The sequence below is a fragment of the Pseudorca crassidens genome, chromosome 12, assembly GCF_039906515.1.
Source record: "Pseudorca crassidens isolate mPseCra1 chromosome 12, mPseCra1.hap1, whole genome shotgun sequence".
In the NCBI taxonomy this organism is placed as follows: Eukaryota; Metazoa; Chordata; class Mammalia; order Artiodactyla; family Delphinidae; genus Pseudorca; species Pseudorca crassidens.
In genome coordinates, this window is record NC_090307.1 from 65,663,644 (window position 1) to 65,677,771 (window position 14,128).

The 14,128-nt window shown below is 47.8% G+C and overlaps 1 protein-coding gene across 8 annotated transcripts in view; it reads left to right on the top strand.

The window, feature by feature from the left end:
• The window catches only part of DGCR2 (DiGeorge syndrome critical region gene 2), a 69,941-nt gene that overhangs the window by 19,281 nt on the left and 36,532 nt on the right, over nucleotides 1-14,128 (top strand). For 5 of the 8 annotated variants that reach the window (XM_067699932.1, XM_067699925.1, XM_067699926.1 and 2 more), the window contains exon 2: nucleotides 13,469-13,591. The exons of the other annotated variants lie outside the window; for them this stretch is intronic. In XM_067699932.1, the coding sequence (XP_067556033.1) occupies nucleotides 13,469-13,591 (123 nt within the window). The remainder of the gene's footprint in view (nucleotides 1-13,468; nucleotides 13,592-14,128) is intronic. 8 annotated transcript variants of the gene reach the window in all.

Here is a 14,128-nt window from a genome sequence, read left to right on the forward strand (position 1 = left end):
GCCATATATGCCAAGTCCACAACTAACATCATTCTCAACAGTGAAAAGCTGAAAGCATTTCCTATGAGATCAGGAACAAGACAGGATGCCCACTCTTGCCACTATTTATTCAGCAGAGTAATGGAAGTCCTAGGTACAGCAATCAGACAAGACAAAGAAATTAAAAAAAAAAAAAGGAATAAGGACTTCCCTGGCAGTCTAGTGGTTAAGATTCTGTGCTCCCAACGCAGGGGGCCCGGGTTCCATCCCTGGTCAGGGAACTTAGATCCCGCATGCCGCACGACATGGCCAAAAAAGAAGAACGAAAAAGAAGAAATAAAAGGAATCCAAATTGGAAAGGAAGAAGTAAAACTGTCACTGTTTGCAGATGACATGATACTACACATAGAAACTAAGGACGCCACCAAAAAACTGCTGGAACTCATCAATGAATTTTGTAAAGTTGCAGGATACAAAATTAAAATACAGAAATCTGTGGCATTTTTATACACTAACACTGAACTGTCAGAGAAATTAAGAAAACAGTCCCATTTACAGTCACATAAAAAAGAATCAACATTTAAAAATGTGCAGAGATGTGAATAGATGTTTTTCCAAAGAAAACATACAGATGGCCAACAGGCACATGAAAAGATGCTCAACACCACTAATCATCAGTGAAATGCAATTCAAAACCACAATGAGATATCACCTCACAGCTGTCGGAATGGCTGTCATCAAAAAGACAAGTGTTGGCAAAGATGTGCAGAAAAGGGAACCTCCGTGCACTGTTGGTGGGAATGTAAATTGGTGCAACCACTATGGAAAACAGTATGGAGAGTCCTCAAAAAGTTAAAAATAAAACCACCATATACGGTGCAGCAGTTCCACTCCTTGGTATTTATCCGAAGAAAATGAAAATACTAAGTAAAAGAGATATATGCACGCCTATGTTTATTGCAGCATTGTATACAATAGCCAAGATATGAAAGCAACCTAAGTGTGCCCATCAGTTGATGAGTAGATAAAGAAGATGTGGTATATATATACAGTGGGATATTAGTCATAAAAAGAGTAAAATCTTAAAAAGAGACAAAGAGTAAAAATTTAAAAAGAGACAAAACAACGTGGATGTACCTAGAGGGTCTTATGCTAATTGAAGTAAGTCAGAGAAAGACAAATACTGTATGATTTCACTTATATGTTGAATCTAAAAAAAAATAAAACAGGGACTTCCCTGGTGGTCCAGCGGTTAAGACCCTGCCCTCCCAATGCAAGGAGTCCAGGTTCGATCCCTGGTCAGAGAACTAGATCCCGCATGCTGCAACTAAAGATCCCGCATGCCACAACCAAAGATCCTGCATGCTGCAACTAAAGATCCTGCATGCCGCAACATAGGTGCCACGTGCTGCAACTAAGACCCAGCGCAGCCAAATAAATAAGTAAATGAATAAATAAAAATTTAAAAAGAGACAAAACAAACAAGTGTAACAAAACAGAAACAGAGTTATAGATACAGAGAAGAAGCAGGTGGTTGCAGAGGGGAGGGGTGGGGGAAGGAAAGAAATAGGTGAGGGAGATTAAGAGGTACAAACTTACAGTTGCAATGTAATTGGTTCACAGGTATGAAATATACAACATAGGGAATATGGTCAATAATATTATAATAACTTTGCATGGTGACAGATGGTAGCTGGAGTTGTGATCATTTGAAGTGTATAGAAATATAGAATCACTATGTTATATAACGGAAACTAACATAGCGTTGTAGGTCAGTCATACTTCAAAAAATAAACTCAGAGAAAAGAGATCAGATTTGTGGTTACCAGAGGCGGGGGTTGGGGGAGGAGGGGGAATTGGATGAAGGCAGTCGAAAGGTAAAAACTTCCAGTTGTAAGATAAATAAGTGCTCAGGATGTAACCTACAACATGATAAATAGAATTAAGACTGCTGCGTGTTATATAGGAAAGTCGTTAAGAGAATAAACCCTAACAGTTCTCATCACAAGGAAAAAAATGTCTCTGCTTCTTTAATTTTGTATCTATATGAGATGATTGATATTCACTAAACTTAACTGTGATAATCATTTCACGATGTCTGTAAGTCAGATCATTACGGTGCACTCCTTAAACTTATACAGTGCTGTTTGTCATTATATCTCAATAAAACCGGGAGAAAAAATAAAAGTAAAAAATGTGTGGCATGAGTGTTGGATGAAGCTGCTAGTGGATGTTCCGTCAGAGGCGGATGCTGTTACTCCAGTTCTGCCCACCCCTTTGCCCTGGTCTCCCTCCCAAGTATACCCCCCCTCCCCTGCACCCAGCCCTCGTAAAGTGTAGACTTGTTGCTGGTTGCTGTTCGTTCCTTGAGGTGCTGTTGGTTCAGTAGAAATGCGTTGCGATCCTGCCTCTCCTCTCTGGTCCCGTCCTTTTCCTGGGGTCTCCCCTCCTCTTCTAGGCTCACTCACTTGCAGCTAGGCCTTCTTTCCCGAGCATCCACTGAGGAGACTCATAGGGAAGGGCAGGCAGAGCAGACCAGCCAGTGTCTTGGTTGGGCCGTGTCCGAGGAGGGAAGGTTGCAGGTGATGGTCACTTCACCTCCTGGATGTAGAACGTGCTTGTTATTTATGAGAAATCAACACTGAACTTCGGCCTTGTCACTTTATGCTGGGGGGGGCAATGTCCAGCCTTGTGACTCCTCAGCTGATGGGCGGGAGTGGCTGCCGCTCCCCTGGGGCAGGCAGGTGCCGGGAAGCAGGGGGCGTCTTCTCTCCCTCAGGTGGGCTGAGTGAGGGGGAGCCTGGCCCTGGCTCAGTGAAGGGTTTGAAGGTCACAGTGACTGGGGAGCCCCTGGTGGTAGGGAGGCACATCAAAGCATCAGTGGACGTATTTTGAAACCACCACAGGAGCCTTTTCATGTTCACAGTGCTTTGGTGCACCCCTGACTCTGTGGGTCCCGTTGGCAGACAGGCAGCCCTGGTCCCCTGGGGCTTTGTGGGGCTGACCTCTACAGAGGCGCTGCATTTCATGAGTCCTCTGACTTCTGTCTTAACAGAGAGAATATGGGTCAGAATCAGAAAATTTGGACCCAACCCTCTGAAGGACAATGGGTTAGTCACGCCCCACATCAGAGTGCAGAGCATCCTGGCGGGGCGGCTGTGATTCCTGCCCGGATTCCGCTTAGCTGTGCTGGCTTCGGGGCTGGGGATCTGGGTCCTATCCTGCTGTGCCAGCCCGACAGGGGACAGGTCAGGTGGGTCAGCCCTTCTGCTGAGGGAGCCAGGCGGCCGAGGCTGGGATAGCATAAGCAGCAGGGTGTCTGGCCTGCCTTTAAACCCCACTGGTAACACTTCAGTCTATAGTTTGCCCTGAGTCACATGCCTCCGGCTCGCTCTAGAACTCTGGGCCCTTGGGCTTGAGGGTCACAGGCAGCTGGTCTCTGAGCGCCTTGCGGCTTGAAGATCAGATGCCAGTGTCCCTCCTGCTGTGACCCTGGTGTCTGCCTGAGCCTAGGGATGCCCAGGCCTCCCGTCCACGGGGCCTTGACGGGGCACCGCACCGTTCAGAGCCCTGGGCCTGACCCCTTTCCCCGGGCAGGTCCCTCCAAGAGCATGTTCCTCCTCAGAGGGCCCCGGAGTCATTCCAGGGGATGGAGGACACACATGAAGCTGCGCAGCCGGCCACCTCCTTGGGGCCTCGTGTCCACCACCCGCAGGAGGGGATGGAGCCAAGCAAGGTGAAGTAGGGGTCTTGGCTGACAAGGGGCTTCACTGCAGTCCGGGAGCTGAGGCCTGTGGTTTGTCTCGGGACAGGTCCCTGGGGCCTGTTTCAAAGCTCATCTCCCTGTATATCATGCCAGGAACCTGCTGGAGCCGTGAAGTGATAGCGACTGGGAACGGGCCAGGGGTGCTACAGGGGGAGCCATGGGAGTAGCTGAGTCAGGGTTCCCAAGAACATGGGAGGAGGGGGTGCCGGAGGAAGGCTGGAGGTGGCCCTTTGCCTCCTGAAAGGGCAAGTGGCACTTGGAACCCGTCGGGAAGGTGGGAGTTGCTGATGTAATCACAGCTGGTTCTAGAACGGCTTCCCAGGCCCTGCTGTCATGGGTGTTCTGGGGCTACTCCTCTGTGGCTCCTCACAGCGTGACCGTGAAGCCACTTGGTCCCTTTGGTTCATGTGTCCCGCTGGGCCCGGCCACACAGGGCTCCCTCCAGGGCACATGCCCCACCTTCCCTGATCGTGGCAGCCCAGGGCCTTCCCTATTGTCACTGGGGGTTCAGGCCCCTTATTCTCAGCCTCTGATCTCGGGACTCAGGTGAGCCCTCTGCAGGGGGCCTGCCTTGCAGGGTGACCCGCAGATCTGCATCTGACTTCTCTGCGTTGTCAGCACTTGTTAGCAGGGACCGGCAGCCCTCATGCCCAGGCGCCATGCCTTCTAGCCCTGCGCAGCGCTGCCCAGCACCCACTGGGCCCCACCCTGAGCTCTTTCTGGGGAAGCATGTGCGAACCATGTTGGGGAGGCCGGGTAGCCTAGGACTAGGCCTGCGGATCACTAGGAGCCTGGGCCGTGGTGGCTGGGGAGAGGGGGCCCAACCCGCTCCTGCACTTCTGGGCTGAGTTTTGATTTCCCAAGTGATGGGCTTCTGCTGTATGCCATCTTCCTCCCTTTCTCTTTTTTAATAAATTTATGTATTTGTTTTTGGCTGCGTTGGGTCTTCGTGGCTGTGCGCAGGCTTTTTCTAGTTGCGGCAAGCGGGGGCTACTCTTCATTGTGGTGTGCGGGCTTCTCATTGCGGTGGCTTCTCTTGTTGCGGAGCACGGGCTCTAGGCGCTTGGGCTTCAGTAGTTGTGGCACTTGGGTTCTAGAGCACAGGCTCAGTAGTTGTAGTGCAAAGGCTTAGTCCGCGGCATGTGGGATCTTCCCGGACCAGGGCTCGAACCCGTGTCCCCTGAATTGGCAGATGGATTCTTTTTTTTTTTTTTTTTTTTTTTGCGGTACGCGGGCCTCTCACTGTTATGGCCTCTCCCATTGCGGAGCACAGGCTCCGGACGCACAGGCTCAGCGGCCATGGCTCACGGGCCCAGCCACTCCACGGCATGTGGGATCTTCCCGGACCGGGGCACGAACCCATGTCCCCTGCATCGGCAGGCAGACTCTCAACCACTGCGCCACCAGGGAAGCCCGGCAGGTGGATTCTTAACCACTGGTGCCACCAGGGAAGTCCCCTTCTATTTCTTTCTTTCTTTTTTTTTTTTTTTTTGGCCGCGCCATATGGCATGTGAGATCTTAGTTCCCTGACCAGAGATTGAACCCGGGCCCGGGCAGTGAAAGCACAGAGTCCTAACTATTGGTGTGCCATGTAAGTCCCTTCCTCTATTTCTTTGTGGGTAAATGGTGAGAGGAAATCAGTTCCAGACAATTTAGGCCATGTACTAAATTTCATACAGAAACCTGAGACAGCTCACTTTACATAATTTAAAATGAGGCCGAGACTTGCTGACAAAGAAGAAATTGAATCTAGAGAAAGAATCTGTACTGCAGAGACATGACATTTCTACGGGGCACGAGTCCTCCAGGCCCCAGACATCACGTGGTTAAAGCAGTAGCTCTGGGCTTCTCTGGTGGTGCAGTGGTTGAGAATCCGCCTGCCAATGCGAAGGACACGGGTTTGGGCCCTGGTCCGGGAAGATCCCACATGCCGCAGAGCAACTAAGCCCGTGAGCCACAACTACTGAGCCCGCACTCTAGAGCCTGTGAGCCGCAACTACTGAGCCCATGCTTCTAGAGCCCATGCTTCACAAGAGAAGCCACCGCAGTGAGAAGCCTGTGCACACAACAAAGGGTAGTCCCCACTTGCCGCAGCTAGAGGAAAAGCCAGTGCATAGCAACGGAGACCCAATGCAGCCAAAGATTAAAATAAATAAATAAATAATTTTTTTTAAAAAAAAGCAGTAGCTGTCACCGTGTGGCTGGGGTTTCTAGGACTCCAAGAGGTCGGATGATTTTCATGACAGCACCAAGGGGTCGTCTGCCTTTCTCTCTCCCTCTCTCACAGGTGCAGAGTGCTATTTCTGGAGGCTACCTGATGTGATGGCCAGTGGGATATGTGCTTGGGATTCTCTCTCTTTTCATTCATTCATTCTTTCATTCATTCATTCTCTTTCTCCTTTCTTTTTTTTTTTTTTTTTTGCGGTACGTGGGCCTGTCACTGTTGCAGCCTCTCCGGTTGCGGAGCACAGGCTCCAGACGCGCAGGCTCAGCGGCCATGGCTCACGGGCCCAGCCGCTCTGTGGCATGTGGGATCTTCCCCGACCGGGGCACGAACCCACATCCCCTGCATCGGCAGGCGGACTCTCAACCACTGCGCCACCAGGGAAGCCCTCTCCTTTCTTTTAAAGGGTTTTTTAAAAATTGTGGTCAAATTCACATGACATCAGGTCTACCACTTTAACCATCTTAAGTGTACAGGTCAGTGTGAGTACATTGGCAGTAGTGTGCAGCCATCACTGCCATTCATCTCCAGAACTTTTTCATCTTCCCAAACTGAAACTCTGTCCCCATCAGACAAAAGCTCCCATCCCCAACCCCCGGCCCCTGGCAACCTCTTCCACTTTATGTCTCTGTGGATTTGACTGCTCCAGGGACTTTATGTACGTGGAGTCGTACAGTACTTGTCCTCCTGTGTCTGGCTTGTTTCACTGAGTATAATGTCCTCAAGGTTCATCCACATTTTAGCATGTGTCAGAATTTGCTTCCTTTTTATGACCCAGTAATATTCCATTGTATGGACAGGCCACAGCTTGTTTATCCATCATCTGTTGCTGGACACCTGGGTTGTTCCTCCTCTTGGCTCTGGTGAGTCATGCTGCTGTGAGCATCAGAGGACAGGTGTCTGTGAGTCCTGGCATTCAGTTCTCTTGGACACATACCTAGGAGTGGGATTGCTAGCTCCTGTAGTAACTCTGTGTTTAAGCTTTTTTTTTTTTTTCCTTATATTGGAGTATAGGTGATTTACAATGTAGTGTTAGTTTCAGGTGTACAGCAAAGTGATTCAGTTATACATATATCCATTCTTTTTTCAGATTCTTTTCACATATAGGTTATTACAGAGTATTGAGTAGAGTTCCTTGTGCTATACAGGAGGTCCTGGTAGTGTGTATATGTTAATCCAGCCTCTTAATTTATCCCTTCCCTTGACCTTTCCCCTTTGGTAACCATAAATTTGTTTTCTAAGTCTGTGAGTCTGTTTCTGTTTTCTAAATAAGTTCATTTGTATCATTTTTAGATTCCACATGTAAGTGGTATCGTATGGTATTTGTTTTTATTTGTCTGACTTACTTCACTTAGTGTGATAATCTCTAGATCCATCCATGTTGCTGCAAAGGGCATTATTTCATTCTTTTTTTATGGCTGAGTAATATTCCATTGTATATCTGTATCACATCTTTATCCATTCATCTGTTGATGGACATTTAGGTTGCTTCCATGTCCTGGCTATTGTAAATAGTGCTGCAGTGAACATTGGGGTGTATGTATCATTTCAAAGTATGGTTTCCTCCAGATATATGCCCAGGATTGGGATTGCCGGATCATATGGTAGCTCTATATTTAGTTTTTGAGGAACCTCCGTACTGTTCTCCATAGTGACTGCACCAGTTTACCTCCCACCAATAGTGTGGGAGGGGTCCTTTTTCTCTACACCCTCTCCAGCGTTTATTATGTGTTTAACCTTTTGAGTAAATGCTTGGGAAGCTTGTGTTTACACAGTTTCTCAGCTTTAATTTCAATACAGTAAATATTGATAGATGTATCCCATATAAACAAAAGATGTTTGGTGTTCTCAGAATTTTTAAGAGTAAAAAAAGGTTTTGAAATGAAAAGATTTGAGAACTAGTGTGAAAGAAGTTCGTGTTTTGGTGTTGTGGCCTTGCATGTACATGGTGAGGGCATGGATTATTTCAAAAAGCATCAACAATCCATTGGCTAGAGTAGCCAGCCAGGAGATAGTCATCACAAGAGGGGGCTGGGACAGGACCTTGGTGAACCCAGTAGTGAAAAGACGGGGAGACGATTTTTGAGCAGCTTTGTATGTGGCAGAAATTGTGCTGGATGCTTTGCAAGGGGACCCGAGAGGATGCTGAGGAAGAAAGGAAAGGGAATGTTGATTTACAGCTGGAGTAACACCAGTGAGACCCTCGGGAATCCCCATCGGACACAGTAAGCAGCTGACTGTGTGTTGGTCCCCGCCCAGCATTCAAGGCAGGCTGTGCCACGTCCTGACTCTCCCTGCTCCATTGACCACACTAGCACAATCACCTGGAGGGTTGCCCAGCACAAAGTGGTGCTTGGCAAATATTTTTTGAATGAGCAATTCACATGTGTTAACCAGTGATTCACAGGTTGGATTGCTTTCTGAACAGCCCCTACACTGTGCAGGTGAGTCAGGAAGGGAAAGAACCTTCCCGGGGATATCAGAACTGATGACACTTCGTTAGCGACTTAAAGAACAGAGTAGTTCAGTTCGGCAGACATTCCGTGGACACGTCCGTGTGTTAGGTGCTGGGTATGGGTAGATTTATTTCGACACTTAACTCTAGAACAGCGTTTGGCAAACTGTAGCCTGCAGCTGGCTGCTCGTTTTGGTCTTCTTTTGTCTTACACGTTGCTGCATCTCAGTGGTTCACTCCTTTTTACTGCTGAGTAGTATTCCATGGTATGGCTCCACTGCAGTTTGTTTATCCATTCAGTTGTTCAGGGCATTTGGGTTGTTTCCAGCTTTTGGCTATTGCAAATAATATTACTCTGAATATGTCTCTGTATGGTCATATACTTCTCTTGGATAAATCCCTAGGAGTGGAATGACTGTGTCATATAGTACGTATATATTCAGGCTTTTAGAAACTGTCAAACTGTCTTCCACAGCAGTTGTACCATTTTTACATTCCCACTAGCACTGTAGGAGAGTTCTAGTTAACTCACATATTGTCAGCTCTTGGTATCGTCATTTTTCATTTTAGCCATTCTAATATGTAATGGTATCTCATTAGGACTTTAATTTGCATTTCCTTAATGAGTAATGATGTTGAGCATCTTTTTATGTGTTTTTGCCATCTGTATCTTCTTTGGTTAATTGTGCATTCTTTTTTTTTTTTTATTTTTGGCCATGCCTCAAGGCTTGTGGGATCTTAGGTCTCCAACTAGGGATTGAACCTGGGGCCCTGGCAGCCTGGCAGTGAGAGCACCAAGTCCTAACTACTGGACCGCCAGGGAATTCCCTAGTTAATTGTCCATTAAAATCTTTTGCCCATTTTAAGAATTGGGTGGGTTGTTTTCTTTTTATTGAAATATGAGAGTTCTTTATATATTCTGGATACAAATCCTTTATCAGATGTGTGATTTACAGTTCTTCTCTCCCAGTATGCAACTTTTCTTTTTATTCTCTTAACAATGTCTTTTGAAAAGGAAAGTTCTCTTTTTTTTTTTCTGTACGCGGGCCTCTCGCAGTTGTGGCCTCTCCGTTGCGGAGCACAGCCTCCAGACGCGCAGGCTCAGCAGCCATGGCTCACGAGCCTAGCCACTCCGCGGCATGTGGTATCTTCCTGGACCGGGGCACGAACCCATGTCCCCTGCATCGGCAGGCGGACTCTCAGCCACTGCGCCACCAGAGAAGCCATGTTCAGATTTCTTAAAGTGGCAGCTGAGGTCATTGATTTGAGACCTTTCTTCTTTTCTGATATAGGAATTTTAAGCATTTAAAAAAACTTATTTGTTTGTTTGTTTACAGCCGTGTTGGGTCTTTGTTGCTGCACGCAGGCTTTCTCTAGTTGCCGCGAGCAGGGGCTACTCTTCGTTGCGGTGCATGGGCTTCTTATTGCAGTGGCTTCTCGTTGTGGAGCATGGGCTCTAGGCGCTCGGGCTTCAGTAGTTGTGGTGCACGGGCTTAGTTGCTTCTCGGCTTGTGGGATGTTCCCAGACCAGGGCTCGAACCCGCGTCCCCTGCATTGGCAGGTGGATTCTTAACCACTGTGCCACCAGGGAAATCCCCTGATATAGAAATTTAATGCAATACATTTGCCTCTGTGAACTGCTTTAGTTGCATTTCACAAATTTTCATTAAATTAAAATGCTTTCTAATCTCCCTTTTTATTTCCTCTTTGACTCATAGGCTATTTAGAAGAATGTCAGTTGTTTTCTATATAGTTGGGGGATTTCCCAGACATCTTTCTGCTGTTGATTTTTAATTTAATTCCATTGTGATCAAACAACACACTTAAATTTGAACCTTTATGAATGTATTGAGATTTGTTTTATGGCTCATATATTTATCTATTATGGTGAATGTTTTGTACGCATGTGAAAAGAATGTGTATTCTGCTGTAGTTGGGCAGAGATTTCTGTGAATGTCGGTTGGGTCCAGCTGGTTGATAGCGTTGTTCAGGTTGTCTGTATCCTTGCAGATTTTCTGTCTGCTTGTTCTATCAGTTATTGAGAGAAGGGATTGAAGTTGATTGTGAATTTGTCTATTAGCAGTTACAGCAGTTTTTCCTTCATTTGAAGCTCTGCTATAGATGCAGAGACATTTAAGGTTATTATGTCCTTTATCACTATTAAATACCTTCTTCATTTATCGTAATATTATTTACCCTGAAGTCTCCTTTGTGTGGTATTAATACAGCCACCCCTGGGACTTCCCTGGTGGTGCAGTGGTTAAGAATCTGCCTGCCAATGCAGGGGACACGGGTTTGAGCCCTGGTCTGGGAAGATCCTACATGCCGCGGAGCAGCTAAGCCCGTGCACCACAACTACTGAGCCTGCGCTCTAGAGCCCGCAAGCCACGACTACTGAGCCCGCATGCCACAACTACGGAAGCCCATGCGCCTAGAGCCCGTGCCCCACAACAAGAGAAGCCACCGCAATGAGAAGCATGCCCACCACAACGAAGAGTAGTCCCCGCTCACCGCAACTAGAGAAGGCCCCCACGCAGCAACAAAGACCCAACACAGCCAAAAAATAAATCAAAAAAATATATATATATATATATACAGCCACCTCTGCTTTCTTTTTTTTTTTTTTTTTTTGTGGTACGCGGGCCTCTTACTGCTGTGGCCTCTCCCATTGCGGAGCACAGGCTCCGGAGCGCAGGCTCAGCAGCCACGGCTCACGGGCCCAGCCGCTCCACGGCATGTGGGATCCTCCCGGACCGGGGCACGAACCCGTGTCCCCTGCATCAGCAGGTGGACTCCCAACCATTGCACCACCAGGGAAGCCCTCTCTTTTCATCCATGTGAGCATGCCATATCTTTTTCCATTGTTTCATATTCACCTATTTGTGTCCTTATATAAAGTGGGTTTCTTTTAGACACATGTAGTTTCATCGTGCTTTTCTTACCTATGTAACAAATTCTGCCTTTTAATTAGGGTGTTTCGATCACCCCATATATTTATTGATCAGGCAAATTTAATTACAGTCTGCCATTTTGTCGTTTGTTTTCTATTTGTGGCAACCGTTGTTTCCTTTTCCCTTTGTTTATTCTTCCTTTGGGTTGAGTATGTTTTGTTCCTTTTGTCTTCCTCGTTGGCTTATTTGCTGTAGCTCTTGTGTTAGTTTAGTGATATTCAACTTTAACTTATCACATTCATGAGACAGACCACTTTACCTGTAGTGTTAGAGCCTTTAAACGGTATGCTTCAGTTTCTCCTTTCCCGGCTTTTGTGCTGCTGTTGTCACAATTTTACTTCCACTCAGGTTATAAGCCCCACAATGGAGTATGTGTGCATTTGCTTTAAGTGCCTCCAGGTTGGCAGTCTTCTGTTCTTTCCTCTCAGAACTGAGAAGTGTTGTTCCACCATCTTCCAGCTTGTGTTGTTTCTAGTGAGAAATCTGCTGTCATCTTTACTTTGTTTTTCTGTGCATCATGTCTTTTTTATCTGCTTTTAAGACTTTTCTCTTTATTGCTGGTTTTAGGCAATTTGATTATGATGTGCCCTGGAGTATTTTTCTCTCTATTTCTTGTGTCTGTGGTTCATCGAGCTACTTGGATCTGTGGGTTTATAGTTTTCATCAAATTGGGGAATTTTTCTGCCATTGTTTCTTCAAATATTTTTTGTTTCCCCTCTGTGTACATGTGTACGGGTGGCTTGAAGTGGTCCCAGAGCCACAATTCATTTTTGTCTAGCCTTCTTTTCTTTCTGTTTAGAGTTTCTGTTGTTTGTGCAGTGTGTTCGTATCTCTCACAGTAGGTTTCTTTCTTTGTGTCTTCCATATCTCTACTTAACATGTTTAATCTTTCCTCTAACTTCTTCAACATTTACAATACAGTTATAATAATTCTTAATGTTTTTATCTTTTCTGTCATTTCTGCCATTTCTGGATTTTTTTTCCTCCTCATTTTGGTCATAATTTCCTGTTTGCATGTCTGGTAATTTTTTTATTGGATGGCAGACTATGAATTTTTTTTTTTTTTTTTGCGGTATACGGGCCTCTCACTGTTGTGGCCTCTCCCGTTGCGGATCACAGGCTCCGGACGCGCAGGCTTAGCGGCAATGGCTCACGGGCCTAGCCGCTCCGCGGCATGTGAGATCTTCCTGGACCGGGGCACGAACCCGTGTCCCCTGCATCGGCAGGTGGACTCTCAACCACTGTGCCACCAGGGAAGCCCAGACTATGAATTTTGACTTTCTGAGTTCTGCATATTTCTGCATATTCCTATAAATATTCTTGAGCTTTGTTTTAGGGTGTGACTTGGAAACAGTTTGGTCATTTCAGCTCTTCATTTTAATCTTGGTTAGTCAGGACTAGGGCAGCATTCAGCCTAGAGTTAATTTTTCCCCACTAACCAGGCAAGACTCTTCTGCATCTTGACCCAGTGCCCCATGAATTAGAAGTTGTTTCCAGTGTGGATCCTGAGAACAGGTGCTTTTGTGGCTCTGATGAGCTTCAGTTATTGTTATTGTTCCCTCTTACCCCAAGGATGGTCTCTCCCCGGCCATGCCTGCTGATAGCACACCTGAGAGCTAGCGCAGGCGGGTGGCAGGAGCTGGCTGACCCCAACCTCAGTCAGGCCCTTCGGTATTGAGTTACTCACTGTTTTGTCTGTCCCCTATTACAGTTGCTTCCAGAAACCACTTCCTTAAAGCACAGGTCTTGTAATGTCACTTACTGGCTAAATCACCTTTGCTCCATACAGCATGCGACCTGAAGTTCAAAATACCTTCCTCCCCCCGTTCCCCGTGGTCTCCGTTCGTGGCAGGCTCCCCTGTTCCTCCCTTCCTGCGCCATCCTATATGCACCTTGTGAAGCCTCGGGAGCCCCGTGCCCCCACGTCATGCAGGCAGTGGCCTGAGGCCCTGGGTGCGGGCAGCCTCTCCCCCTGCATTCACCTAGCATGCTGGCACCTCTGTCTGGTCAGTGTCTGTGTCGGCCCTGCCCCGTGTGCTCAGAGGTGCAGGTGGCACCGCATCCTCAACGGCCTCTTGCCTTTGGTCCCACAGAGCTGCGGTGCAACCCAGGCCAGTTTGCCTGTCGCAGCGGCGCCATCCAGTGCATCCCCCTCCCCTGGCAGTGTGACGGCTTGGTGACCTGTGAGGATGAGAGTGATGAAGCCAACTGTCCAGGTGAGTGTCAGGCCGGGGGACGCGTGTGGTGGCCGCCCTCCCCTCCTCCCTCTCTCTTTCTGTGTCTCTTTAAAAAATGCATGCCCAGTGCCGCAGGTCCCAGTGCGGCCGGTTGCAGGGCCAGGGCCATGGGGGGCATGAGGGGGCCCAAGAGGCCACATTTGGGGGCACCGCGGCCCACAGCGAGCCCCTGTGTGGCAGCCCTGGTGACCGGCCATGGCCCTCTTGCCATCCTGCCCACTTGGGCCCTGGAGACAGGGGTGGATGCCACACGAAATCTGAGTTGCAGCTCCTTTGCTCAGTTCTGCCCCCGTCCCCTCGATTAGGGTTGCCCCCAAGAGCAGCGTGTTCATGGCAGCCCTGGCTCTCAGCTTGGTCCAGGGTGTGTGCATGTGCCTGTGACACACACACATCACACACTCATCCGCTGAAGACCTGGGTGTCGGCTCGAGGTGTTGGACAGTATCTGCCTGTGAAGGTGACTGTTGAGAGGCGACCCCTCCCGGTCATCCTGGATCCTGTTCTGGCTTGGCTATC